The 24,880-nt window shown below is 39.4% G+C and overlaps 1 protein-coding gene across 7 annotated transcripts in view; it reads left to right on the top strand.

Annotated features, from left to right (window-relative positions):
• ROBO1 (roundabout guidance receptor 1) overlaps positions 1 to 24,880 on the top strand; it is a 1,247,412-nt gene that overhangs the window by 1,158,494 nt on the left and 64,038 nt on the right. For all 7 annotated transcript variants that reach the window (XM_089330676.1, XM_089330673.1, XM_089330675.1 and 4 more), the window contains 9 exons: positions 2,973 to 3,178; positions 4,669 to 4,750; positions 4,930 to 5,098; positions 5,185 to 5,351; positions 9,800 to 9,921; positions 10,551 to 10,782; positions 12,266 to 12,387; positions 16,925 to 17,096; positions 23,207 to 23,404. In XM_089330676.1, the coding sequence (XP_089186802.1) occupies positions 2,973 to 3,178; positions 4,669 to 4,750; positions 4,930 to 5,098; positions 5,185 to 5,351; positions 9,800 to 9,921; positions 10,551 to 10,782; positions 12,266 to 12,387; positions 16,925 to 17,096; positions 23,207 to 23,404 (1,470 nt within the window). The remainder of the gene's footprint in view (positions 1 to 2,972; positions 3,179 to 4,668; positions 4,751 to 4,929; positions 5,099 to 5,184; positions 5,352 to 9,799; positions 9,922 to 10,550; positions 10,783 to 12,265; positions 12,388 to 16,924; positions 17,097 to 23,206; positions 23,405 to 24,880) is intronic.

Here is a 24,880-nt window from a genome sequence, read left to right as displayed (position 1 = left end):
CCCGGCTGCTCCTCTTCCGATCCAGCTCTCTGCTATGGCCTGGGAAAGCAGTAGAAGATGGCCCAAGTCCTTGGGCCCCTGTGCCCAAGAGGGGGACCCGGAGTAAGCTCCTGGCTCCTGGCTTTGGATCGGTGCAGCTCAGGCCATTGCGGCCATCTGGGAAGTGAACCAGCAAATGGAAGATGTCTCTCTCTGTCTCTACCTCTCTCTGTAACTCTGTCTTTCAAATAAATAATAATAAATCTTTTTAAAAAACCTGCATTTTCCAATATGGTAGTCATGTACACATTTGTCTATTAAAATTTGAATTTAAATTACTTAAATAAAATGACAGTCCAATACCTTAATCTCACTAGCCGCATTGAAGTGTTCAGTAGCCATATATGGCTATTGGTGGCTGGATTGGGTCAAGTAGTTATGTAGCAGCCTCCTTTGGCTGCACTGCATCTTTCTGTCTCTGTCCACTTATTTTGTTAAGCATTTCAATTTCTTTCATATTTTATTTTACTGCCCAATAATCCATTCCTAAAATTCCAATGTAAGATATTAGACTGTAATTTAAGGTTTGTCTCTGAAATTACAAGTTTAGATCTGGTTCATAAATGCATTACATTCTGTGATTTGTGTAATTAAGTATTTCATTAGCCTTTATTCTAATCCATTGCAACAGCAAAAGATTGCTCTTCTGTGCCTAAAAACGTGAAACTGCGTTGATGCACTCTTAAATTGTTCAGCTCTGGTTTAAACATTCGTTTTTTACAGAAAAGTACAAGTGGTTAATATGTGTGTCTAACATTTTACAGTTACCCAACTGCTTTCTTATCCATTATTCTATTTACATCTTTGTAGCAATCCCCTCTACTAGTTAAAATAAGTATAATTATCCTCATTTTACATATAAAAACTAAGCATGAGAGAATGTAAGGAATTTACCTAAAGACATATGGCAGTTGATGGAGCTGAGCTTTCTATTGCCTTACTTTTGTTAACTACCAAATGGAAATTGTGAAGAAATAAATGACAGAGAAATGACATCATTATACTAGGCTGGGATGGTGTGGGTGATGTTAAATATGTAAATATTAAAGAATTGTAGGAATTAAGAACACTGAATGTATCCCAAGATATTGGATTATTTCCAAATATAACAAGACTAACAAATATAAACCACACCTCTTCTGATTCAGTTATGGAAAAGCATAATGTTACTAATTTGATTAATGTCTAAAAATACACATTTCTTTATTTTATAATCAAGGAAACATAGGTGGTCTTATAAAAACCCCAATACAATAAAGTACTATCATTCTTTTTATCACACTTTGGAAAAGGGACATCTAATTTGTTTTTAATCAGTCTCAACAGATAATATAGGAAACAATTTAAAATTCTAAGCAGAGGATTTATTGGCTTACATTTTCAACTGTGAAGTTTCTAAAAGACTGCTGCCGTGTTTCAGATTCCAACCTTTTAACATGACCCTGAGTATTAGTAAATTTCATAGTTGTAACCAAGGAAGATAACTTGAAGAGTAGAACAAAATTCAGTTGTTGATTTTACTGCATTGCTTTTCTGTTTGTGTTTTTAGTTTCAATGCACAAAACTAATAATTATTGCATGATAAATGAGAAACAAATTGACATCAGCTTGTGAAAATCTTCGGGCTATAAAACTTTGAACATGATACATTCGGCTTTGGAAATTATTGCATCCAAAATTCAGTGACTCTGGCAACCAGATTTCTTTCATCAGGCAGCTTTTTGGACTCTTCTTGTATTCATTTGTTTATATTTTAAAAAACTTAAGTAACAGTCATAATTTTAAAGTTAATAATTAAAGAGTTTTTTAGATTTTATTTCTTTTTAATCATTAAACTTCTGTGAAATTTTAAAGAGCTTTTCCATTCCTATTAACTCTAATATGAAAATACAGTTGTTGCTAAATTCGATATCATGTTAAAAAGATCATTGTAAATCAATCTACCAGTATTGTATTTCGGCCCTATTTGTTTCATTGACTTCATCATAGCTTGATAATTTTCATCTAGGTATATTTAAATAGAAAGAATTTTTGAGCTACAAAGAAATAGGGTACATAATTATATTAATTTGTAAATGAAAATCCAAGGCAGCTTTATGAATCTAATATAGTCAAACAGGCTAGTATGGTAGCATTTTTTTTCTGTTGGACACAAAACAGTTATCAACGTCAGTTTGATTTTGGTTCATCTAGTACATGTTGTCTGATGTGTTTCATTATGCTACTTTTTTTGTTCTTGTGGGTGTTTTTTTTTTTTAAGATTTATTTTATTTATTTGAATGACAGAGTTACAGGGAGAGATAGAGACAGAGAGAGAGGTCTTCCATCTGCTGGTTCAATCCCCAGATGGCCGCAATGGCCAGAACTGCGCCAATCCGAAGCCAGGAGCCAGGAGCTTCCTCCAGGTCCCCTTCTCGGGCGCAGGGGCCCAAGGACTTGGGCCATCTTCTACTGCTTTCCCAGACCATAGCAGAGAGCTGGATCGGAAGTGGAGCAGCCGAGACTAGAACCGGCACCCATATGGAATGCCGGTGCTTCAGGCCAGGCCATTAACCCACTGTGACATAGCACCGGCCCAATGGGTGTTTTTCATATTTTAAAGTCTACAATGTACAGCACGTCATTCTCACTACTGTACATCTACTTTACCATCTAATCCTTACTTAGTTCCTGAGCTCGTCATTGAAACGGGTTCCATGGCAATGCAGCAAGCTCAGTGATTGGTCATTTGAAAGGAGTACATTGTATCTCATTTCAATATTCTGAACCAGTGCATCATATAAATGCTTTCTGAATAATGCATGTTTCCTGCTTTAATTACTTGTTTAATTATCTTTAGTTTGTTTTAAAGCCTAGAGCAACTGCTGTTGCTTGGATGATTAGAAAATTGCTTCCACTTGCAGAAATCTATTTCCTGTTGTTTCTTCTGACAGTGATTGCGGACCGGCCTCCCCCAGTCATTCGCCAAGGTCCTGTGAATCAGACTGTTGCCGTGGATGGTACTTTAGTCCTCAGCTGTGTGGCCACAGGCAGTCCAGTCCCAACAATTCTGTGGAGAAAGGATGGAGTCCTTGTTTCCACCCAAGATTCTCGAATCAAACAGCTGGAGACCGGAATGCTGCAGATCCGATATGCTAAGGTAACTTGAAATGACACCTCCAGCTTCCTGTTTTATTACATTTTCTCTCTAGTAACTTCTGTTGAAAGCTCCACTTTTAAGATTAATGAAATGCTGAATAAAAGTGTTAATTTATGTTTAATTTGATGATTTATTTTTCCAACATTCTATGTTGTATGTTTATAATTTAGCCCCTACTAAGCAGTAAAAGGGTATATGGAGGCAAAATAAAGATTTCTCAGATGTACTGAAGAAAGCAAATGGGAATTTGTTGCAGAAAAAAATACCTTCCAAGCAGTTGATGGAGTCACTGTAAAAGGCATTTCAAGATACATTCCAATACTTCTTTATGTGCAATGTACTGGAATATTCTATTGTATTTGTTCAGCATTTTGCAATTACAGAATACTGTACTTGCAAACAAAAGCTATAAAGCAGTGTACACACTGGGTGTACCCTTCAAATGAGTGTTAAATGGTGAAAAGCCCACAGGTTTGTAGGAACAATTTAAGGATTTACTTCCCAGGCCATCACATCCCATACCTGTTCTTTCAGGACTGTGTGTTTTGTTTTGATTTTTCTTTTTCTTTCTTGGGTCAAGATCAGACAAGCTCCTGAAACATATGAAAGAATCATCTTGACAGCAATAAACATAAATTTAAATTGCTGCATTGCCCTTGGTGGGTGGCTTCTTTGGAGTTTGGGATCAGCATCACAGTTTATTTTGTGTGCCACAGAAGTTAATTTGCTTTACTTCTTTGTGACAATGATCGTGACTTTGTTTGTAATGTTCCAAGTGAGATGACAACATTCTTGCTTTATCAAATCCACTTGAAGGTAGAGCTGTTAGCTGAGGAAGAGGTCGATGGGTTTACTATGCTGCTGATTTTCCAGTTGAACTTCTGGCCTCTGTTTTCTGGAGGCAAAAAGGGAGAGGATTCATTCCAGCTTTGGTTTGGCTTTAGACTTCTTAAATTGCATTAAGTTGTAGGCTAGCAAAATTGGGGGAGAAGGAATAAATACCATAAGGAGATGTTCATTTTTTGCCCATCCTCTTTCTTTAAGTATCTGCTTATTTCACCTATTGGTTTGGTGTTACTCTGATAAAATATTACATAGCAAGAAAAGTCACAGGCTAAACTCTACCAACCTTGCTATGTGTCTTACTAAATATAAAAAGCTAATTCAGCAATAAAGATAAACTCTTTGAGTCTGATGAGTTAGTTACTTTATTGTTTTTGTCCTTGATACTGTAAATAATGTTAATGCAATTAAATATTACATTTTTATTATGCAATTGGAATAATCATTTAAAATCTTTAGTCTTCTGTCTTCATATGGTATTTTCCTTCACATTCGGTAACATTATATTCAATTAAGATGAAGTTTCTGCTTAGCGAATTTTAATGCAGTTATCCATATTCATGTGGCATATACAAACCTGTAATTGCTTTTCCAGTCCAATGAGCTCTTGATTGTCCCAAATATTTATTTCCCGTCTGCCTTCTCAGCTGGGTGACACTGGTCGGTACACCTGCACCGCATCAACCCCCAGTGGTGAAGCGACATGGAGTGCTTACATTGAAGTCCAAGGTAAATTAGAATCTTTGCCTTAAAATAAAGCTTAAAATGCAGTTGTTTACTTACTGGCAAATTGATGAAGTGAGTGTCCTCATCCATTAGTAGATGTATAGTTAGTTATGTTATTTACATTTATATGCTTATCTATATATGGATAAACATTTTCCTTTTCTTTTTTTCCTGTTTGCTAGAATTTGGCGTTCCAGTTCAGCCTCCGAGACCCACTGACCCCAATTTAATCCCCAGTGCCCCCTCAAAACCTGAAGTTACAGATGTCAGCAGAAATACAGTAACATTATTGTGGCAACCAAATTTGAATTCAGGAGCAACCCCTACATCTTATATTATAGAAGCCTTCAGGTAGAATGAAGCAAATGTTTCCTAGTTGTTCTTTTTGGGATTTAACCATTAAATAGGTGTGTTCTAACTTGTGTATCTATCCTTAGCCATGCGTCTGGTAGCAGCTGGCAGACCGTAGCAGAGAATGTGAAAACAGAAACATTTGCCATTAAAGGACTCAAACCTAATGCCATTTACCTTTTCCTTGTGAGGGCAGCTAACGCATATGGAATTAGTGATCCAAGCCAAATATCTGATCCAGTGAAAACACAAGGTAAATATTGATTTCCTTAACCTTGCAACACCTATTTACCTTTAGATGTCATAGCTATACAGGCAAACCATGGTTACTGCATGAGAGGATTCTGTATTTACATTCTGTTGTCAATTAGTGTAATTATTTTATAAAACACAACACAGTGTCTATAAACCTCACTATTTTCTAGACTAAGCATATAATGATAACAGAGAAGTGTTTCTCATAAAGTCAAAAATCCACTGAAACAAATATTCTGTGAATAGTTTGTATTGTATTCAGTTTATTGATTTTAAATATAATTGCATGTGCATATGAAATATTAATCATCTTATAATTGTATTGAAAAGTGAGTAAACTTTATGTTTGCACTCAGTACTCATAACCTTTTTGGTGAATTTTCGGAATTATAACTCAAATCAGGTAACTTGAAATCCCACAAATGTAAGAGATATTTGGAAACTCAGTCTTAATCCCTCTGTCCAGTCAACCTCCTCTAAAACATGGAGAAGATACGTCAATCTCTGTGCTTGTTGGCCTGTCCTTCATTGTGAATTATGTGAATATGAGATATGAAAATTTTTAATGGAAAACTAGGGTAAAGTGACAGAAGAAAGGAAAAGCAGATAGATTTAAAGCCACTTAGATATTCGGAATTGGAAATGTTCATTTGGACCACACTATGTGTATACTTTTTTAGAAATCATTTTTCATGTTTAACAGGCAGAATATTATGTCCTATATGCTCTCTCACTCACTCATCCTATTATTTTAATGTTCTAATTTGAGTAAAATTTAAATATGAAGCTACTTCATAAACTTCTTGGAAAATAGAATAAAAGATAAGGTTATCTTGTTACCAAAATTTAGAAATTCATATATATGAGAGTTTTTCCAAAAGTCATGAAAAATACATATTATAGAAAAGCTATTCATTGATTTCAAAACTCACCTTATATCAAAATACACTTATCTTTCAATCCAACTTTTCCATGAACCTTTAGTATATATTTAATCTTCATATCATTGCAATTAAAATGTGCTGGTTCTTTTTTTTTTTTTTTTTTTTGATAGGCAGAGTGGACAGTGAGAGAGAGAGAGACAGAGAGAAAGGTCTTCCTTTTGCTGTTGGTTCACCCTCCAACGGCCGCCGTGGCCGGCGTGCTGCACTGATCCAAAGCCAGGAGTCAGGTGCTTCTCCTGGTCTCCCAAAGGGTGCAGGGCCCAAGCACTTGGGCCATCTTCCACTGCACTCCCTGGCCACAGCAGAGAGCTAGCCTGGAAGAGGGGCATCCAGGACAGAATCCCGCGCCCCGACCGGGACTAGAACCCAATGTGCTGGCGCCGCAGGCAGAGGATTAGCCTATTAAGCCGTGCCGGCCAAAATGTGAATGCTCTTAACCTTAGTAAGCCAAGTTAATTCTACAGTGTAGAGACTGAAACTTTAAAATTACTTTTCTCAACATGTAGAGGAATCCTCATTCTCACTTGAATTAATATTCTCAAAGGAAATATAAATTATTATAAAGGTAGAAACAAGTGATACACAAATTGACAAAGTTTTAAACTAGTTTTCTTCTGGTTTAGGAGTGAGTTTGCCAGCTATGCTGCATGTTTTGTCTTTTCTGGTGCATAAACAATGTTTCCGGAAGGACTCTGTTGCAGAATTCACAGAGAAAGCAAAAGGAGTTGTAGGACATGCCCACATCTGTCTCCTGGTGTGTGAATTCAACACACCCAAAGCCTGTATTTGCTATGATGAGTCACCTCACCGGGAGTTTTCATATACCTGGAGCCTGCCTTAAGGCAGTTTGAGGTTTTCAATAATACATATGTATTTGTAAAGAATGCAGACATGACAGCTCTAAAATGAATTTAACCTTTTGTTCCCAGTACAGGGATCTGTATCCAGTAGGTTCCAGCAAAGTTTTTCATTGACAACTGCTCTGTGCTGTTCTGTCATGTACTCACTGAGGTATATAAGGGATCTTCAAAAAGTTCATGGAAATATAGATATTATAAAAAATTTTGCATGCATTTAAAAAATGTTTGTACTGAAAAATTTATTGATTCTAGTATTCCATTAACTTTTTCAAAGAGTTTCCCATTTACACCCTCACTTGTAAGGTAGTTCAAAGTCTATTCAAACATGAATTCAGGTCTTTCCAATATTGTAGTTACCTTGCCTTTGTGCATTCAAATGACATGAATGGATATCAACTGGAAGACGGAAAGTGTAGGCCAATGGTTATAGAATTTGGAAATCAAAGGGCAGCCCTTCATTCTACCTGCATATGCCTTTGAGCAAGCTAGTCAGCCAGTGAGCTTCAGCTGCCTCACTTATAAAATGGAGACAAAATATACTCATTCTTCAGGATTGTACAACTATAAGTAATAAGTATGTAAGTATAAAAGAGTCTGATTTTATACAATTTTGTACCATAAGACTCTTGTTATTAGAGTTTAGTTACTTTGTTTAGAGTCTAGATTAAACATAAATGAAGTTCATAAAATTTGCACATAGCACAAAACTGAGAAATGTGTGAATCAGAATTAACTATATCTTGGAAATACTAGAGTGAGAAGCCAGCTCTAACATGATTAAGATTAATGGAGCAAATTAAAATATCCAGTGCTTGAATTTGGTTTAAAAAATTAGCTATAAATGGATAGGATGAGGACACCAGGCTTAAGGGCAGTATGTGTGAGTGTGTGGCAAAGCTTTGGCAGCTGTGCAGACTCAGTGTTTGAAGTCAATTAAAACACCCTTTGGAAACAACTGAGTGATGTAGTTGCCAAAAGAACCAATGTAGTCTTACCTGGCATTAACAGAATTACGTTTGGATAAAGTAATGTTCCTCTTTTTACTCTGAACTGGGCAGATCATGAATGGAGTCATGTGTCTGAATGCTGCCATGATTAAACTGATTAATCTTATTTAATAGATTTGTAAGGCGAATGGAGTCATGTGTCTGAATGCTGCCATGATTAAACTGATTAATCTTATTTAATCGATTTGTAAGGCACAGAGAGACAGAGAGAGGCAGAGATCTCCCATCTGCTGGTTCATTCCTCAAATGCATGCAAGAGGCAGGCCAAAGCCTGGAGCTGGAGAGTCAGTGCATATCTCTTATATGGGTGGCAGAAAGCCAAATGTTGAGCCATAACCTGCTGCCTTCTAGGGTGTGCATTAGCAGGAAGCTGCAATTGGAAGCAGAGCCAGGACTGGGAGATCCAGGCTCTCTGATATGGGATGTGGGTATCAAAATTGGCTGCTTAAACTCTGTACCAAATGCCAGTCCCCCTGAACTCTACTTTTCAGATGGACTTTTAAGAGAGGGTCGAGAGTTGATGAAATTGCTTGAAAAGCTCACAGGAAAAGCAAGTCAAGGACTGTAGCATATTTAGACCAGACAATAATAAAGTTAGAGTATGCTTGCTATTTTCTCATGATGACACCAAATAGAAAACAAAACCAGTAAAAGGATCGATTCATAAAGTTCTGAACATTACATTTTTCTGTATCTTTTGATTTTACTCTCTGATGTGAGACTTTCTACAGTAATACTGTATAGAGTGCTGTTGCCAGTATGATGGTTAGACTTGCTAGGGAATCTAGCAGTGTTCATGAAAAGGATTCCCTGGCAAGTTGGTGGTGGATAATGGTTGTTATTCCTGTACTCAAGGGCACGTCTTAAAAGGCAGTTTCATACATTCAAACCTGTAACAGTTTAACCTTTACCATATAGTTGGTCTTCTTTGTCAAATTTGGGTGTTCTTTAGATTAAGCACTTTATATTAAAACTACTTTGCTGTGAAACAATAAAATAAACCATCATCAGTTAAAGTGGTCTTCTCTCATGGATATTACCAGATTTGTTTAATTGTACTTTCACAGTGACTGCTCTACCCACCGTGGGAGCCACCACCTGAACATAGACTTTACTTAGGAAGATCAATTCCTGCTTCCCGGCTTCTCTTTGTGCATGCTTTTCACTTACCACATGTCTGTGCTTTCATTACCCATCCGCTCTGCCGCGATTTCTGGCTCTTTTCTGTCTTGCATAGTTAGGATTGCTACAAAAGGTTATGACAGACTCAGAGGGGATTGCACTGGTGCCCCGCTCTCAGCAAGAAAGTGATCATTACCTGGTGGGAGGATCCATTGAAGCTACTATTTGCCATTGTTACCATTGCCACCTGCTCTTTTGGGCGTTCTTCAGGCCCTCTGCTTGCTCTTTTTCTCTCCAAACCCCCCCACTCATCCTGTTCTGTGTGTTCCTATTCTCTTGGTCCTGATAAAAAGTTGAAGCTGTTCTAATTTTATTCTGTATAACAGGCTGGCTTCATGGTCCCAGTGCTTCTTCTCTGGGAGTTGCTCTCAATAAAAGGGTAGAGTCCCCCAGCTCTCCTGCCATCCTGTCACATTGCTCAGGGCCTAACACAGTCTTCTTGAATTGTTGCAGATGTTCCCCCAACAAGTCAGGGGGTGGACCACAAGCAGGTCCAGCGAGAACTCGGAAATGTTGTCCTGCACCTCCACAACCCTACCATCCTCTCCTCCTCTTCCATCGAAGTGCACTGGACGGTGAGTTGCTGCTGCAGCATTGTTCTTGGTTTGATTGAGTAGATGCTTTCTATGAGATAATTGTGCCGAAAATGCAACTGTGGGCCACTTTTACACTGTGATGTTCCTGTAATGTACACATGGGTTATGTTGGGAGATCTGGTCTGCCTTTAAGTAGAAAAGTTGTATCTTTGGGCTGATTTTTTTTTTCTCTTCTGCTACCATAGTGAACTTTATCAGCCCCAGGGGGAACACACAAAGTATTAACTGTGAATACTTTGTGATATGGCCATTATTACATGACCTTTTAAACTTAGAAATATTTCCAAGCAGTGTTAAGTAGGCTTTTAAAATCAGAAAGTAGTAAAACACATTTTCCTCCCTCGTTCTCTTGACCCTGGCCTGTGTCTTGATGAAATGTCTCCAAACTGCAAGGAGGCCTCACATTTTTGCATGCGGCACAGAAATGAACATCACCTTATAAAAGATGGAGTAGATTTTTAGTATTCTACTTTATGAACTTGAAAAACAGGTGAAGATAGATTTTTTTTTTTTTTTTTTTTGCATTTTGTCAGATTGACTTTTCACAGTCTTCCAGTGAGCTGACCAAAAGCTCTGAATGACTGCATTTCTGTGTGTTACTTTAACAGGTGGACCAGCAGTCTCAGTATATCCAAGGCTACAACATCCTCTACCGGCCTTCAGGAGCCAGCCATGGAGATACAGACTGGTCGGTGTTTGAAGTGAGGACCCCAACCAAAAATAGTGTGGTTATCCCTGATCTCAAAAAGGGAGTCAACTATGAAATTAAGGCTCGTCCCTTTTTTAACGAATTTCAAGGAGCAGATAGTGAAATCAAGTTTGCCAAAACCCTGGAAGAAGGCAAGTTTGATGAAGTGTGTGATTTCTGTGTTCGGTTGTGTATGTGTTAGGCTTCTGTTAACTTCCTTGAGATTGCTGAAGTGTTAATAGTGGCATTAATTATTGACTGAATTCATAATGAGCATTTAGTGTTCTTTCTGAGAGGATTTGTTTCATTGGAACAACTACCAAAACCAAAGCACTATGATAACTGGATGGCTTCTGTCATGGGCTACATAAAAATTGTGTAGACGTGAACTGTGTATTACTTATTAGAAGATAAAGTGTGTATTTAATTACTCCTGACTTCAATTCGCAGTTAAAGATGGTATAGCTTTAAAAATTTGTCTTTCCATTTATTAATCAAATGTTAGTTTGATTAATGAGTTGTAGATAAAGAGAGTATGGTCTTGGTCTGCCCAGGACTTCACTGTGTTAGCATTTTCTTCATATGTCTCAGGGCTCTGGAAACCCACAGTTGTAGACAAACCAATATGGCTGGTCACTCTATATAACTGGAGATTGAAAAGTAGTATTTACATATAGGTTAAAGAAACAACCCAACTTTTCTCTAATTTGCCTTTGTCATTTACTCTATTAATTAGGGGTGGGGAACATTTGGCCCATGGGCCATATAAGGCCTGCGAAATTATTTGTCTGCCCCTGCCAAGGCAACCACTGGTGGAACTTGAAATTTAGTTAGTCCATAATATCCATAGTAAGCTTATTTAAAAAAAAAAAAAAAGAAGGTTTATTTATTTGAAAGAGTTACAACAAGAAAGGGAGATGGAGAGAGGACTTCCATCTGCTGGTTTGCTCCTCAGATGGCCGCAACAACTGAGACTAGGCCACACTGAAGCCACAAGCGACCAGGAGCTTCTTACAGGTCTCCCACCTGGGTTCAGGGGCCCAAGCATTTGGGCCATCCTCTGCTGTTTTCCCAGGCACATTAGCAGGGAGCTGGATGCGAAGTAGAGCAACGGACACATGAACCGGCACCCATGTGGGCTGATGGCATCACAGGCGGTGTCTTTACCTGCTATGCCACAGCACTAGCCCCAGCCGGCTAATTTTTAAGTTGATTATTTTGTAGGCCTATGAATGATGTTGTAAACATCCAAGTGGCTCTGGGCAGGAATAAAAGGTTCCCACCCCTGATATAAATGACAGTGATTGTCAATGATTATTTTCCGTTTTCATCCTTTTGAACATTTTTAGGGAAAACGTAAGATTAGGGTTGCAGGATAGGAGAAACAGGGATTGTTCCGGAATGTTTTCTGGGGGTCATCTGTATAAATAACATCACTTATTGAAAATGCATAACAACAACGGGTCAGCCATATTGATGGAACACTTTAGTAGCCTGGACCTTTTCAGCCGTAGATGAAATACGTCTTCAAAGCAAAGGCCTGTGTTAATATGTATGTGGTTACTGTTGGACATTCAATCTTTCTGCTGTCTCTATTCTGTGACACACTCTAATCATTTTTAAATGATGTCCTAGCACCCAGCGCCCCACCGCAAAGCGTGACTGTGTCAAAGAACGATGGAAACGGAACTGCCATTCTTGTCAGTTGGCAGCCCCCTCCTGAAGACACTCAGAATGGAATGGTCCAAGAGTACAAGGTAATCCACCAGAGTTGCTTTAAAGACAACCATCCACTGGGAAGGAAAGGAAAGCTGGCCAAATTGTTTATGGGTATTTGGCGCCATCTGCTGGTCTAAGCATCTGCATGTAAAATTATTTTCCAAATGCTTTCATGTTGTTTATTTAGTGATTGTGTTAGTAAATATTTTGGGTTTATTTTGGGGAGGGTGGAGTGGCAGGGTAAGAAAAGCCTTTTGAAAAAAAATTAATTTAAAAAACAGAATCTAACTGGTCACAAAATGTGATGTAATTTCTCACAAGCAACAAATATTCATGTTACTGCAAAGGTTCCCCTCTAGAAGGCAGCTTAAATTTTCTTGCAGGATTGGATTGTCCTGTAAAATTCACTGTGAATCACGTTCTATCATTTTTTTTCATCTTTATAACTTTGTAACTTTAAGTATAAGTTGGGAAATTTTTTTTTCTATCAATCTTGTTTTAGTGTCCAAACACAACGTGTCTCAGAGAAAATCTCATAAATTTCTGTATGATTGAATTTAAATACGTGTGATAAATTCTCAACTGAATGAGTCTAATGATTCTGAATGATTATTTTTATCAGTGAAGTCTTAACTCTGTTCCATTCATATAGACACTCTTACGTAGGTTTGTTTTAATAAGATTTTTTTTCAGGCCTCCCAAGGTATATCAAAAACTAACTTGGAGATGTTCAACTTATTCAGAGTGTGCTTGAGCTTATCTTTGTAATCAATGAATGTTATAGGATACTCTTAATGAGCTATGATAAATGAATAATCGATAGATCAAATCAGGGAAGCTTTAATAGAAAATAGATTTTGTGTGTATTTTTAACAGTCGTATAAACACACTACATACTAGAATTTTAACTGCAAAGCATGTACTTATTTGGACACTGATTTATATTTCTGTGCCGCCTATTTTTCTAGATACTAGCTAAATTATATACTTAGTAGACAATCTCTTATAGGTGGGGTAAGAAAGTTCAAGGAAAATACATGCTATGAAACAAGTATCAGTAGATGTCAAAATTTTTTTGCACCAAAACATACTTGTCTTTTAATGGCATTTTTCATGAACTTTCTGAAGTACCCTCATCTGTGACTATTTTAAAATCTGCCTGTTGATATGAAACTGATGTTAGAAAGGTGACATCTTCCCCTCTTCAGTGTAGGGGATTTTTTTTCAACGATTTTTTTTTTCATTTCCGCCTAGCATCAAAATCACTTGTGGGATCATTTTCCAAATCTCAGTGTCTGGCTACCAGGTCAGAGATTCTGACTCTTGGTCCAACAGCGTCCCCTGCACGAGTATCTAGACAGTGCCTTCCTGGGTGGTTCTGATATGCATCCTTAGTTAAAGATGATGAATATGCTTTGGAAGTAGCAAATTAATTTTTAAAAGGACCAGGGACACTGAACTTAATTTAGTTATAACATTTGATTTTAAAATGACTTTGACTCACATATTGAAAACCACTTTATGAAATCTGTAGATGCTGACTGGGCTACATCTTTTGAAAAGTATTTCAAATGCTGTCATTAAGTGTACCGTGTCTGTTTCAAAGTGTTCCAACTAAGGTTTTTTAGCATAAGCAAATCATTAGAAGGTGAAAGAGTCTACACTTTTAAGCCCTTTCTTATGAGTTTCAAGGTTTTATCTGTACTGGGAAGTGACAAGATGCTGTGTTTCAATCCGGAAAAATAGACTGTTAGAGAAGATTCTTACGGATTTAAAATGAGGTGATGTGTCAGCTCTCCAGCAAAATTGTGTAATGTAGGCATTTTCCCCTAAGAGTCAAAACTCATTTCTCTCCTGAAGAAATGCGAGAGGGTGGATTTCACTTAACTTCATGGTCAATTTAAAATAATAAAATGCCTTTCAGAACCTGATTGACTGGTACAAAATCAGTTTGTGGCTTTGGTTCAGCTGTGTAATGTAATTGGGGAAAAAATGCACAAAGGACTCTTTATTTCCAAATGGTCAGATCCTGGTATAGCGTTTGACCATTTGCTGCCGTTATGCAATGAAATTATTCAAATAAGATGAACTTTCAAAGAAAAAATATATGGGTTATTGCCCAAGTGATAGAAGACACGGGAAGCCTTAGATTTATCGTAAATACCCTTACCTCCACAGTTAAAAGACGGTAGCCTGCTTGAAGAAAATCCTGCATATTGCTTTAGGGTGTTATAAATGACAGAGTGTGTTTTACTACTCTGAGGATCATTATCTTATGGGAACTGAAGCCTTGTGGTGTTTTGTTGGACATTGCAAAAGACATTCTATCATTAACCCTTCAGTGACAGTTAAAATAAGAATCACAGTGCAATTCAAAATTTTTTAATTTCCTGAAAATAATTTTCTTTCACAAGTGTCACTATTGGAAGGAATGAAATATACAGTAACTTTTTTTCTTTACCATGAGAATGTTTTTTGCACCAAGTACATATTAAGATTCTTTATGATCTCATGTATCTTATGGAATATTAATGATTTCCATTTAAAAATACCAGGATTTCAAGTTTGTGAAAATGGAACTAAAAATACTTATATTTTGTTGCTAAGATTTTTCTAATCCATGCATAGTGTTTCATAATATGCATTTTCCTTGAAGTTAATTAAAAACTCTTGTATATGCATGAATTTCTAATATTTTTTGCATCCAAATAAACTAATCATTTAATTCCATTTCCCATAAATTGTTTGAAGTACCTTTGTTTAAGACCAGAATGCTAGTTTCTATCATTGATAATATTTCTTTTTTTTAAAAAAGATGTATTTATTTATTTGAAAGTCAGAGTTATACAGAGAGAGAGGAGAGGCAGAGAGAGAGAGAGAGGTCTTCCATCTGATTGTTCACTCCCCAATTGGCCGCAACGGCCAGAGCTATACCAATCTGAAGCCAGGAGCTTCTTGCGGGTCTCCCCTGTGGGTGCAGGGGTCCGACAGCTTGGGCCATCTTCTACTGCTATCCCAGGCCATAGCGGAGCTGGACTGGAAGTGGAGCAGCCGGGTCTTGAACCAGCGCCCATATGGGATGCCAGCACTTCAGGCTAGGGTGTTAACCTGGTATGCCACAGTGCTGGCCCCTCATTGATAATATTTCAACACACCATAGGCCACATAAAATGGTAGGAGAGTCCTCACTTTTTTATTTTTAAGATTTATTTATTTATTTGAAAGACAGAGTTACAGAGAGAAGGAGATAGAGTGACAGGGAGAGAGAGTAAGAGAGGGAGAGAGGGAGAGAGGGAGAGAGAGAGAGAACTTCCATCCACTGGTTCATTCCCCAAATGGCCACAACTGCCAGGTCTGGGCTAGGCCGAAGCCCAGGAGCCTGAAACTCCATCCAGGTCTCCCACATGGGTGCAGGGGACCAAGAATTGTGCCATTGTCCCCTGCTTCCAGGCACACTAGCAGGGAGCTAGATGGAAAGTGGAGCAGCTGGGACTCAAACCAGCACCCATATAGGATGCTGGCGTTGCAGGCAGCAGCTTAACCCACTGAGCCACAGTGCTGAACCCAGGTCCTTCCTCTTTGGGTTCCATTTTATTTTTGGTAATCACACTTGTAGTTATTGAGAAGTTCTCCTTCCTTTTACATGAATTGCTTTTTAGCTTGATGATATCAGTGCCAGGGCCAGGTAGTTTTAGCCCAGGGAATAAGAAGGTCAAATCAGGTCAGTCTGCCACTCATCTTGTGGCTAGAATGAAAATGTTGAAAAATGAAAGAGAATTTGTTGTTCTTCATCTGGATATACATAGTTTTTTGCAAGGTCCCTATTTCTGTTTTTTATTTTATTTTTTTCTTTTTCTTGCAAATAATTTCTTGATGTTAAAAGAAAAAGAACAAAAACCTGGTGATATGGGGTGATACAGGACCTGGTGATGTCAGATAACAGGAATCAGTATCTTCAGGCAGAATTTATAGGCACATCTATAGAATCCATTAAAAATATGTAGATAGGACAGGCACTGTGGCATAACAGGTTAAACTGCTGCCTGCAACACAGACATCCATTATGGCCGCCCATTCACCTCCTAGCTGCTCCACTTCCAATCCAACTCCCTGCTAATGGCCTGGGGAAGCAGCAGATGGTACAGGTCCTTGGGCCCCTGTACCCACATGGGAGACCCAACTAAAGCTCCTGGCTCCTGGCTTCAGCCTGGCTCAGTCCTGGCTGTTGTAGCCATTTAGGGGGTGAAATGATATATAGGGTGGATGAAAGATCTCTCTCTCTCTCTCTCACTCTCATACTCTCAATTCTGCCTTTCAAATGAATAAAACACATCTTTTAAAAAATGATAAAAGTATATAGGAAAGGATAATGAGGGCTTGAAGCTACTACTAACACAAAGCTGGACTGGAAGAGTCTTCTCAGAACTAGATTTTAGGGAAAAACGACTTTTGAAACTTCCAGCTGGTTCCAGATAGATGTGAGCTCTCTGAAGGCCTGAAAATGTGATCTCTGGTGATCTTTAATCTGATTTACATTATTTACCAGCTTTGGCGTTCATTCTGTCACTCTTGCAGGTTTGGTGTCTGGGCAATGAAACACGATACCATATAAACAAGACGGTAGATGGATCCACGTTTTCTGTGGTCATTCCCTCTCTGGTCCCTGGCATCCGATACAGCGTGGAAGTGGCAGCCAGCACTGGCGCTGGACCTGGGGTGAAGAGCGAGCCACAGTTCATCCAGTTAGGTGAGTGTGGGCACAGGTCTGATTGACAGTCTGTCTTGGAGCCCCTTGTCCTGCTTTGATGGTTTTGCTAGTGACCAAGCCCTGGTGCAATTGACCAAGCACAATTACGCTTTTGAAACAGAGAACATGGAATGTGGCTTATAGCTATAGTAACAATGTTTGCACTACTTATATATATATATATATATATATATATATAACATATATATTATATATACATGTATATATATGCATATATACATAAACACACATATATACATATATGTACACACATATACATATATAATATATATGTATGTATGTAACCACTGCATTTAACCAAACCAACCATACATTTTAGATGATAATTTAAAGGAAAAGGCTATTCCACTAAGTTTTTTTCATATATTCAACAGATAGTATTACTTGAGCACTAAAACTACATCATGGAACAAGTAAAGATTGCCTTTCCCTTCATGTAGCTTGCAGTTGTTTGGATTTGAAAAGAGAATCTTCCATACAAAATGTTCTGTAGATACTAGAAGTATATAGCCACTTCTAATTTATAGTAATAATAGTGTCTTTAAAATTGTAATAGTTTTTCATAACAAAAGATAAAGTGAGATGTAAAAGAGCATTGAAATATGCTAATATGCTAATTACTTGGCAAGTTAAATAAAATATGTGTCAAAAATATTTATATGAATAAAAAGTCAGACATTTAGAAGGCTTGTACTTCAATTCATTATAGATAATATGGCATGAAAATAAAATACAAAATCCTAAGTGATTACTAGTAAAATCTAGACTATAAACAGTAGCAAAGCAAAAACAAAATAAGATTATATTTAAGAAGTAGAGAGAAAGGTCAGATATTAAGAAGAGATATTTAAGGCACATTTGGTTTTGATAAACTTTGTTGCTGTACATGAAGAACTTCACATCCCTCTTGAAAACTATTATGGCTGTTTTATTGTTAAGACAGTGCTAGCGTATATAAGAGAGATACTTGTAGAATCTCTGTGCCGTAACACAGTAGCGTTTACTGCAAGTCAGGTTGTGTGTGGGAGCCAGGGGTTGGGGACCTGTTCCACATACACATTGAAGGCCACAGCCTGGCAAGGCAGAGTGTCTTTAACGTGAGACTCCAAAGGTTGACCCTGGGCCATCAGAAAGGAGGAAGGAAACACAGTCTGTGGGAGGGTTTCGTTGTTTCAGGATTGGAAGTGGTGTGCATTCTTCCTGGCCTGTGTGACTGTAAGCACCACGAAACAACGTTGCTGTCCTGGAAGCTGCCTCCCAGGTCTTCATGGGGAGAGTCCTTTCCCCTTCAAGTCTTTAGTGGAGAACTTGCTTTCTGTGTCACAACCGTGGACTAGAATTTGATTTTTGGATTTTATCTTTTGCGTTTTTTTTTTTTAAGATTTATTTATATTTGAAAAGCAGACTGAGAGAAAGAGAATCAGAGAAAGAGAGAGAGAATCTTTCATCCACTGGTTTATTCCTCAAATAGCCGCAATGACCAGGGCTGGACCTGGTCAAAACCAGGAGCCAAGAGCTTCATCTATGTCTCCCAAGTAGGTGGCAGGGGCTCCACTGCTTTCCCAGGCGCATTAGCAGGGAGCTGGATGAGAAATGGAGCATGGGCGGTGCTGTGGCATAGTGGGCTAAGCCTCTGCCTGAGTCAGCGGCATCCCATATGGGTGCTAGTTCATGTCCTGGCTGCTCCTCTTCCACTCGAGCTCTCTGTGATAGCCTGGGAAAGCAGTACAACATAGACTAGGTGCTTGGGCCCCTGCACCTGCGTGGGAGACCAGGAAGAAGCTCCGGGCTCCTGGCTTCAGATCAGCCCAGCTCTGGCTGTTGCAGCCATTTGAGGAGTGAACCAGTGGGTAGAAGTCCTCTCTCCCTGTCTTTTACTCTCTCTGTCTGTAACACTACCTCTCAAATAAATAAATAAATCTTAAAGAAAAAGAGGAAGTAGAGCATCCAGGACATGAACCAGCGCCCACAAGGGATGCTGGTGTCAGAGGTGGAGGCTTAACCTGTTTTGCTACAATGACAGCCCCTATCTTATGCATTTTAAACCCTTTAAAACAATGATAGTTTCAGGGGTTATTTCAAGCAATACAAGGAAACTATGCAGAATATCGCTTGATGCATTTATTACAATGTTATATAAGCTTTGGAGGAATCAGTTTTTTAAGGAAGTGGTTAATATTTAAATATTGCCCACCTTTGTGAAATGTCAGTATGAATTTATTAAAATTGAAATTGCCCATTGTGATGACCCTATGGATAGTTGGTGCTATTTATCTGTTGGAATAGCATATCATTCTGAGTCTTGGTTTTTGGAAAATGGAAAAAGGTCCATGTGCAGTTTTGTTGATTTAAGATTTTAATCATAGGATTTAAGGGTCAAATTGGTTTTCTTGAAATTATAAGTGTGTTCCCGTTTTCCATATCTTAGCCTGGCCTCAGCTGCAGGGAGACAAAGGCTGGGATGTGGAGTGGCTGATGTAATTCATTAGTCACACTACACTTTATTCTGTTAAGCCCATCTGGTCGCTTGCATGGAACCTCTCTTGGCTGTTTCCATAAAAATCTGAAGCTCCCCAACTTAACCTTGCACAAATAGCCATGAAATCTATAAACCCAGCAGATACAAAGGGTGTGCGCAGAATAAGAAGAATAGGTCTGCGTGGTGAACTTTCAGAGGCTGAAATGCGCTGAGGATGACCAGAGATAAAAGGGTCTGGAACATGAAATGAAACGTTCAGTCAACAAGCAGGGCAAGGCAGGTGACTGCTTGTGAAAACAGGCTTTTCAGCCTTAAGCATCCATGGAAGAAAACCTGGAATTCTGTGCAAGGAAAAACGCGTGCACACAGCACACACACACCCACACACACACACACAAAACACACACACACGAGACGGAATTTAGCCACCTCACATAGAAAGGAATGTTTTCCCAAAGGCTGTTTTCTTCACCGTTGAATGCTGCTTATTTTTTTCTGCCTGTTGTCTCGTCTGGATACAATATCACTCAACAAGAAAACAGAATCTGCAGAAATAATATTTATTTTTCTGTTTAGGAAATGTTCCTATGCAATGAGTTACACCAGTTCTTTTCTGGAAAAGAAATGTGTTGTTGAACTGGAAAATGTGTCTGCCTTGAAGCAGATTGTGTGAGCAGTATTCTCTCTCATCTGGTCTTGAAGTCTCTCTGTAGAGTGGCTATAAAATCCACCCCTGCCCTGACAGCACTGCAAGGTGTGGGGCTGTGGTGCTTGATCCTGGCAGACAGTGCAATGCCCACGTGTCCAGCCCCTGAGCATGTGTCCCTCTCTCAGGAAACTTGCTTATGCTGACACATGCCCTTGTAGCTCCAGTCTGGTCTGCGTCCAGTCCGTTCATGCTGGCCATGACTTAGAGCAGAGTCAGGAGAGGCCAGTACACTGGTCAGGAGAGTTACAGAGAACACAACACAGCACGCACACACACACACACACACACACACACAATAGAAGAGGTTATTTGCTACTAGCAGATCAGCAAGAGGAGAGGCATATAGAGAAGGCCCAAGGAGAAGGCCACTGTGGCAGTGTGCTCAGCCAACAGGTTGGGGGTAGAGAGAGAGCAGCTGTGGGCCAAGGTCTTCATTGGCAATCAGGGCCTCACCCAGGGTTTCTCCTGGGGAGTCCTAACGGGTGGGGTCACTCTGTGACTGCAAGTTTGTCACTGCTGCACATCGGTGTAGTGCGCATGTTTTTGGGGCATCGGTCAAGTCAGTTGTTTTGAGGCTGGTGTAGTGGCACAGCTAGTTAAGATTCACCTGTGATGCTGGCATCCCATATGGGCACCAGTTCTTGTCCTGGCTGCTCCACTTCCATCCAGATCCCTGCTAACGTGCCTGGGAAAGTAGCAGAGGATGATGCAGGTACTTGGGACCCTGCTGCCCATGTGGGAGACTCTGGTGCAGCTCTGGGTACCTAGCCCAGCCCCAGCCATTGCTGCCATTTGAAGAGTGAACTAGTGGGTGCAAGATGTACCCCCTCCATCTCTAACTTTGTATTTCATATATATATATATATATATATATATATATATATATATTTAAAAAGTAGTTTATATTCACATGTCCCATAGGGAGATGGCTACCAGGAGGAGGGCACATGAGCTGGGTATCTAGACTGACTATATGGAGAAACATAGAGGAGGCAGAGAACTACAAACTATGTCGAGAGTGACCAACCCTGTTTTTGGTGTGATCAAGTTAAACTCAGATGTGAAATAGATTCTGAGGCAACATAAAATTATAAGAATTTACTATAAGAATCCCTTGAGAGTCATATTATTCAATAATCATAAGAAATCACCCACCTGAATAAAATGGGTAGACAACTTCTTGTTTCAACATTTTGTGGGTGAGGAACAATAAAACGGCAGATACCGATGAGAATTCTGCCCATTGGGCATCGCCAGGGTTGGCATCACTTGGCACCAACAGATGGGATACTGCTTTGATGATGAGGCAGTGGCCTGCAGTTTCCTTTAAAGGCTTCGCCAGTTGTTGCGTGTGATCTGATGTAATGGGAGCTTGAAAAATCATCTTCTTAGTTTGAAAACATAAAGTTGAAGTAAGTAAATTTTACTGATCATCTATTCCATCAGTTTTTAATTCTCAAATCAAGATGGATTTCAAAAATAGGTCTTTTGGACTATTTATAACACCTGATAATAATACTTTTTCATATTTAATGCTCTTTTCTTATGCCCATTGCTGGTCACGGTTGTTATATTAAAAGAAAGATTCTTCATAGCTCTTTCAATGGTTACGTTATCTTAAATTTTCATTGTACATTAATGATCCTAAATTCTATAGACCTGTTTGAACATAGATTCAAATAATGTGTTTCTAAGACAGATAAAGATCTTCTGAGAAGCCAGCACCATGGCTCACTAGGCTAATCCTCCACCTTGTGGTGCCGGCACACCGGGTTCTAGTCCCGGTCGGGGCTCCGGATTCTGTCCCAGTTGCCCCTCTTCCAGGCCAGCTCTCTGCTGTGGCCAGGGAGTGCAGTGGAGATGGCCCAAGTGCTAGGGCCCTGCACCCCATGGGAGACCAGGAGAAGGACCTGGCTCCTGCCATCGGATCAGCGTGGTGCGCCGGCCGCAGCGTGCTGGCTGCGGCGGCCATTGGAGGGTGAACCAATGGCAAAGGAAGACCTTTCTCTCTGTCTCTCTCTCTCACTGTCCACTCTGCCTGTCAAAAAAAAAAATTTCTTATGAGATAGACTTGGGGAAGGGACACACACAGATACAGACTTTTTATTAGTATCTATCTTATACTGAATAAAAGACTATATCTTTCCCTTTTTAAAAACATATATTTGAATATTTCTGAAAAAAATTGTCTTTTCTTCCCATATTTATCAAAACCCTTTACTTTTTCTATGACCTCATTAAGATATTTCATTTGTAACATTATATTTTTAAAAATTTTTCTCCATAGTTGAAACCATATTGTGAAACTTAATCTATATAACAATATACAGAGTTCCTTGGAATACAAGCAAAAACAGAGGTGGTTACTTTGCATAGCAGAAAATGCCAGTGGGTGCATCTGCATGCTACATTGCAAATCCCAGGTTTAATACCAGACTCTGCTCCAAATCCCTGCTCCCTGTCAATGTGCATTCTGGGAGGCAGCTATTATAGCTCAAGTAGTTGGGTGTCTGCCACCCACATGGGAGACCTCGTTCAAGTTCTTGACTTTTGGCTTTGGCATGACCCAGCCTAGTCTATTGCGGTTATTTGAGAGGAGACCAGAGATATATCCCCACCCCACCCCTACACCAGACTCTCTGCCACTCAGAAAGGGTGGGGAAAAAAAAAAGAGCAAAGCAGTTACCATTGTCTTTGTTTTTAAATTCAGTCCCATAAGTATAGTTTGAAAGTATCCTGAGCTTTTTAAAATTAATAATGGTAAGTGGTGCAGAATGAAATGCAGTTTATTGTTGTTCAAACACTAAAAGAATAAAGCAGCAGCCATTTGATATCCTAGGCACATGCTGGCATTAGCATACTGAGTTGTAAACCCAAATCAACCAGAAGTTGGCTTTTCAGATTCTCACGGAAACCCGGTGTCCCCTGAGGACCAGGTCAGCCTCGCGCAGCAGATCTCAGACGTGGTGAAGCAGCCAGCATTCATCGCGGGCATCGGGGCTGCCTGCTGGATCATCCTCATGGTCTTCAGCGTCTGGCTTTACCGGCATCGCAAGAAGAGGAATGGACTCACCAGCACCTACGCAGGCATCAGGAAAGGTGTCAGCTGTCCTACCTGTTTCATATGTCTCCATGTTCATAAAGCTCTTCTATAAAGATGTAAAGATTTTAAACATGCTTGTTTTTTTTTTTTTTTTGTTGCTGTTGTTTTTTTTTTTGTTTTGTTTTTGCAGCATTTACACACCAGGGGTCTTCAAAAAGCCAACAGGAATGTGCATTAAGACAAGACTGTGCATGGATTTCAAACTGTTTTGCACCAAATTAAACTGAACTTTTTATTCTCTTTTCTGTGAACTTTTTGAAGCATCCTGGTGTGACATAGACTTTCTCAGGGTCTTAGCCTTTAAAATAGGCTTCAGCTAGGAAGGTCTAGGCCTGGCTGCTATACCAGTCCCTGTTCTCTTAGGAGATTAATATACTTATTTATATTATTGAGGAAAAGTTTTAATATCCTGATCATAGGAATTATCGGTGCATGCCTTGACCTATGTCACCCAGTTTTAAGGGAGACATTGTTGCCCTTCATGGAGCGAAAGGGAGAACACCCCCTGAATATTTTCATTCATAAAACAGCTTTCTGCTTAGTGCGTGGAGAATGCATGTCTCCATGATGTGCTGTAGTTAGCAGAGAGCAGAGACTGAGTAACTTCTTATTGTTCTTTTCTTCCAATTTTCAAAAATGATTTCCTTAATGAATGTTTACTGTGCTTCTCAGCCAGGTCATTTCTCTGGCAAAGTCACTGCTTGCCCATGCTGGAATGTCTCCAGGCAATCACAGGACAGTCTGGGCCAGCAGCCTAAAGTAGTTGTACTCTTGGTGACCAGAGGCCATGGTCCAAAGGGGTCAACACCAATCCATCACCAATACTGCAACAATCAGTCATTGTGCCTGCTGCCAGTGGTCTGGCAGGAGCCTCCTCATACACAAAGATTGGCCTTAGCATTGTCATGCTTAAATACGCTTTCTTCAAACACATGACCTATCTAGAGATGAAGCCAAATGTTAGCATCCCTGCCTCTGAAATGGAAAATGAGGGTCTGCTTACTTCAAAGAGAACTGGTGCTCATCACGTGAGCAAAGCAGACCAATGTCAGACCCACGAGGTGCTGTGTGAAACTCAACACAGGGAAGGGGTCTGGGGGTGTCTGGGCGGTGGAGTGGGGAAGAGTGGGGTGTTGGGGTTGGACTGTGTTTCGAAATCTGGTTTGAATAAAGAATCTGACTAATTCACAAATAGATACAGAGTCTCTTGAATCCTCCAGTCAAAAGACCTCCATCATCAACTCCATTTTGTAAATAGCCCATCAGTGAGATCCTGTTTCTTGTCACAATGAGGTGTCATACCTGTGTGATTATAACCACTTAATGCTGCATATTGTCTTGATGTCTAAATATGAGACATGAAATCCCCTTTTTTTTTTTTGCCCCAGGATTACTCCTTTTCCTTTACTAACGTACTTAGAGCATGCGGACAAATGCCTATGTGCTCTTTCTGCAGACCCTGTTAAACTAAT

Source organism: Oryctolagus cuniculus, chromosome 4 (genome assembly GCF_051225735.1).
Source record: "Oryctolagus cuniculus isolate XC-2025 breed Fujian yellow rabbit chromosome 4, ASM5122573v1, whole genome shotgun sequence".
Taxonomy (NCBI): Eukaryota; Metazoa; Chordata; class Mammalia; order Lagomorpha; family Leporidae; genus Oryctolagus; species Oryctolagus cuniculus.
Note: the sequence above shows the minus strand (reverse complement) of the source record. Positions and strands in the feature narration are given on the sequence as shown.